Raw genomic sequence first — 2,861 nt, 5'->3', positions numbered from 1 at the left:
TACATGATACAACATGCAAGCTTTAAGTCATGTGTCATGTTGTAGAAATTTTCATAACCAACTATTTTTGTCTTTTTCAAATTTTCAATTTTTTTTGTGTTTTTCATTTTTCCTAAAATGAATGCTCCACACACAAAATAAAATAAAGTCAAGTATACAAAAACAAAAATAAACATGCATATGCCAAATCTTGTAGGTAAAAATGCACATGCATGAAAAACAACAAAACAAAAACAAACAATATACATGTGATGCATGCAACAACTATATGTCAATTAAGAGCCAAGCATGCATCCAAAATACCTAATCAAGTAGGTATATAAGTGCTCTTTCCTTTAAGAGCACCACGATCTCTAACCAAATTTGGGAGATCGCTTTTCTTCACCCAAAGCTGTCTAGAGCGAGGATTGTTTCCAAACAACTGTGTCACCAATTGAGTCAAATGATTGACTTGATCAGTAACGAATCCAATTTGACCAACATACACCTGATTTTTGTTCTTTTTCAAGCTAAAGTCTTTCTTATTGTTTAGGTAGTGATGACACTTATGGCATATGTGACCTAACTCTCCACAGTGAAAACATGTAGGGATAAACCTAGGACCTGTGATATGCTTACGCTGATTTCTATTCCTAGGCTGACAGGTCCTACGACATCTGGTAGACCTACATCCTGAAGTTCCCACAACATTTGGTATGGGGTTAGTCACAATATTTGGCTAGTCAGTAGCACGAACAAAGGTGGTCTGTGATGTACTAGCAACATTCAGATCAAAACCTAGACCTCCCTTATCACCAGTCGGCTTGCCTATTCCTAGAATATTATCTAGCCTTTCAGAACTGCTAGAAAAGGCAAGTAACTGAGACCTAGACAACTCTAGCTCACTCTCAAGGTGTTTAACCTGAATAGCTAAGGTCTCATTCACAATGGTCAGCTCACTTACTCTCCTAGAGGACATCTCATTCTTATCGGTGAGATCACTAACACGGGCCTCTAACTTTTCCTTCTTTGGCTTAAGCTCTTTCAATTTCTTACTCATTGCCTGGGTAGTAGCTAAGATCTTGAGGCTTTCCTCATACATCCTATCATAGGCTATTTCTAGATCTTCCACACTTCCACTCTCATCACTAGAATCTTCACTACTATCTACGTCCTCTGTCCTTTCACTTTCTTGATCGGATCCACTTTTACCCCTAGCAACGAAGGCCACATACTTCACGGGTGGATTTCTCACTTCGATTTTTCGAGCTAGACTCGTCATCAGTGAGAGTAGTATTCATAGCCTTCTCTTCAAATCTCTTAGCAATAGGGCACTCATTCCTTACATGACCGAAACCGCGACAGTTATGACATCTCACGGATTTAGATTTCTTCCTAGATTCACTCGGGCCACCTCTTTGTCTCTCTCGAGGCTTCTTCTTATTCCTAAATATTTTTTGAAATTTTTTAGTTAGGTAGGCCATCTTCTCATCATTGGGTGAATCAGAATCAGAAGATTCCATCTGGATATTCCTAGCGATTTTTAAGGCTATGGATTTTTCCTTAACTGGATTGTCTAAGGTCAATTCATAGGTCTGGAGGGATCCAACTAACTCCTTTACCTTGATAGTGTCTATATCCTTACTCTCCTCAATTGCGGTGACTTTAGGCCTAAAACACTCAGGTAAGGATCTAAGAATCTTTCTCACTATCTTAGGCTCAAGGATTCTTTTACCTAGGTTGAAGGACGAATTTACTACATCAATTAAGCTCGCATAAAAGACATCAAACATCTCATCGTCTCTCATTCTTATCTCTTCAAACCTAGTGGCCAACATCTGCAGCTTAAAACTCTTAACTGCCTAAGTTCCCTCATGTGTGGTTTCTAAAATATCCCAAACTTCCTTTGCTACCTCATACATGGACACTCTCTTAAACTCCTCGGGGGAAACTGCCATAAATAGGGCATGGAGGGCTTTGCTATTTAAATTACAGCTATCTAATTGAACTCTAGACCAGTTCTCAACAGGGGTAGGAGTGACTACACCATCTATTGTGGCACTAGGAGCTGACCAACCATTTACCACAATCTGCCAAAAACACTCATCTAAGGATTTCAAAAACACCCTCATTCTCACCTTCCAATACGTATAATTGTTCCTATCAAAATGGGGTGGCACATTCAACGACATACTCATCTAGACTAATGTAAGGTTAGGATTCGCACTTAGGCTCTGATACCACTTGAAAGTTCAGGGAACATTCTACAACCACTTGGAAATTCATGTGAATGCTTTACTATGTCAAATTCAAATTTTAGCGTTACCAAGTTTACGTTCCAATTTACCTTTTGACTTTACGTGCGGAATTAATACAATTAATTGTAACAAGTCACAAATTAATTGCTGTCTAGGTGATTAAACATACATGTCCAATTAAGCCTATGTTGAATTGTCGGTTTGTGTAAAGTAAATAAAACAGTAACAACACCAACTCACCATATGATGACGGAGAAACCCCAACGTGGGTAAAACTCTGAGACTAAGCCAGTAGTTTCCACTATACCAATCCAGCTAGTACAAGTTATGCCAAACTCCTTACCAAGTCAGACCCGTTGTTCCAGTCTCACGATTTGCTACTGTAGATACTGCTAGTCTCCTGCTTGCTTCCCGATCTACCTCCTGCAGCCCAATCTGCTATCCAATATAGCCTTCTAGTCTCTAGCTGATTGTATTACCAAGTGAAATTCCAAGAACCTCCTGTTCTTGTCCAGTTCCTACGCTTGTTGTCCACCTCTCTCAATCTCCCAATGAGAGAGTCCCCTTCCTCAACAGATGAAGAAGTTTAGGTGTTTTATCTTCACAAATAGTGATGTTTTCCCC

General features: G+C 39.4%; 1 protein-coding gene across 1 annotated transcript; it reads right to left on the bottom strand.

The window, feature by feature from the left end:
• Positions 1–718: 718 nt before the first annotated feature.
• Positions 719–1,787, bottom strand: LOC111379658. The gene is made up of 2 exons (XM_023003084.1): positions 1,255–1,787; positions 719–1,193 (listed from the first exon to the last, which is right to left on the bottom strand). The coding sequence occupies exons 1-2, from the start codon at positions 1,785–1,787 to the stop codon at positions 719–721; spliced, it is 1,008 nt and encodes a 335-aa protein (XP_022858852.1).
• Positions 1,788–2,861: the final 1,074 nt, after the last annotated feature.

This window comes from Olea europaea, unplaced genomic scaffold (assembly GCF_002742605.1).
Source record: "Olea europaea var. sylvestris unplaced genomic scaffold, O_europaea_v1 scaffold2016, whole genome shotgun sequence".
NCBI lineage: Eukaryota > Viridiplantae > Streptophyta > Magnoliopsida > Lamiales > Oleaceae > Olea > Olea europaea.
The sequence above is the reverse complement of the archived record's forward strand: the minus strand, read 5'-3'. Positions and strand labels throughout refer to the sequence as shown.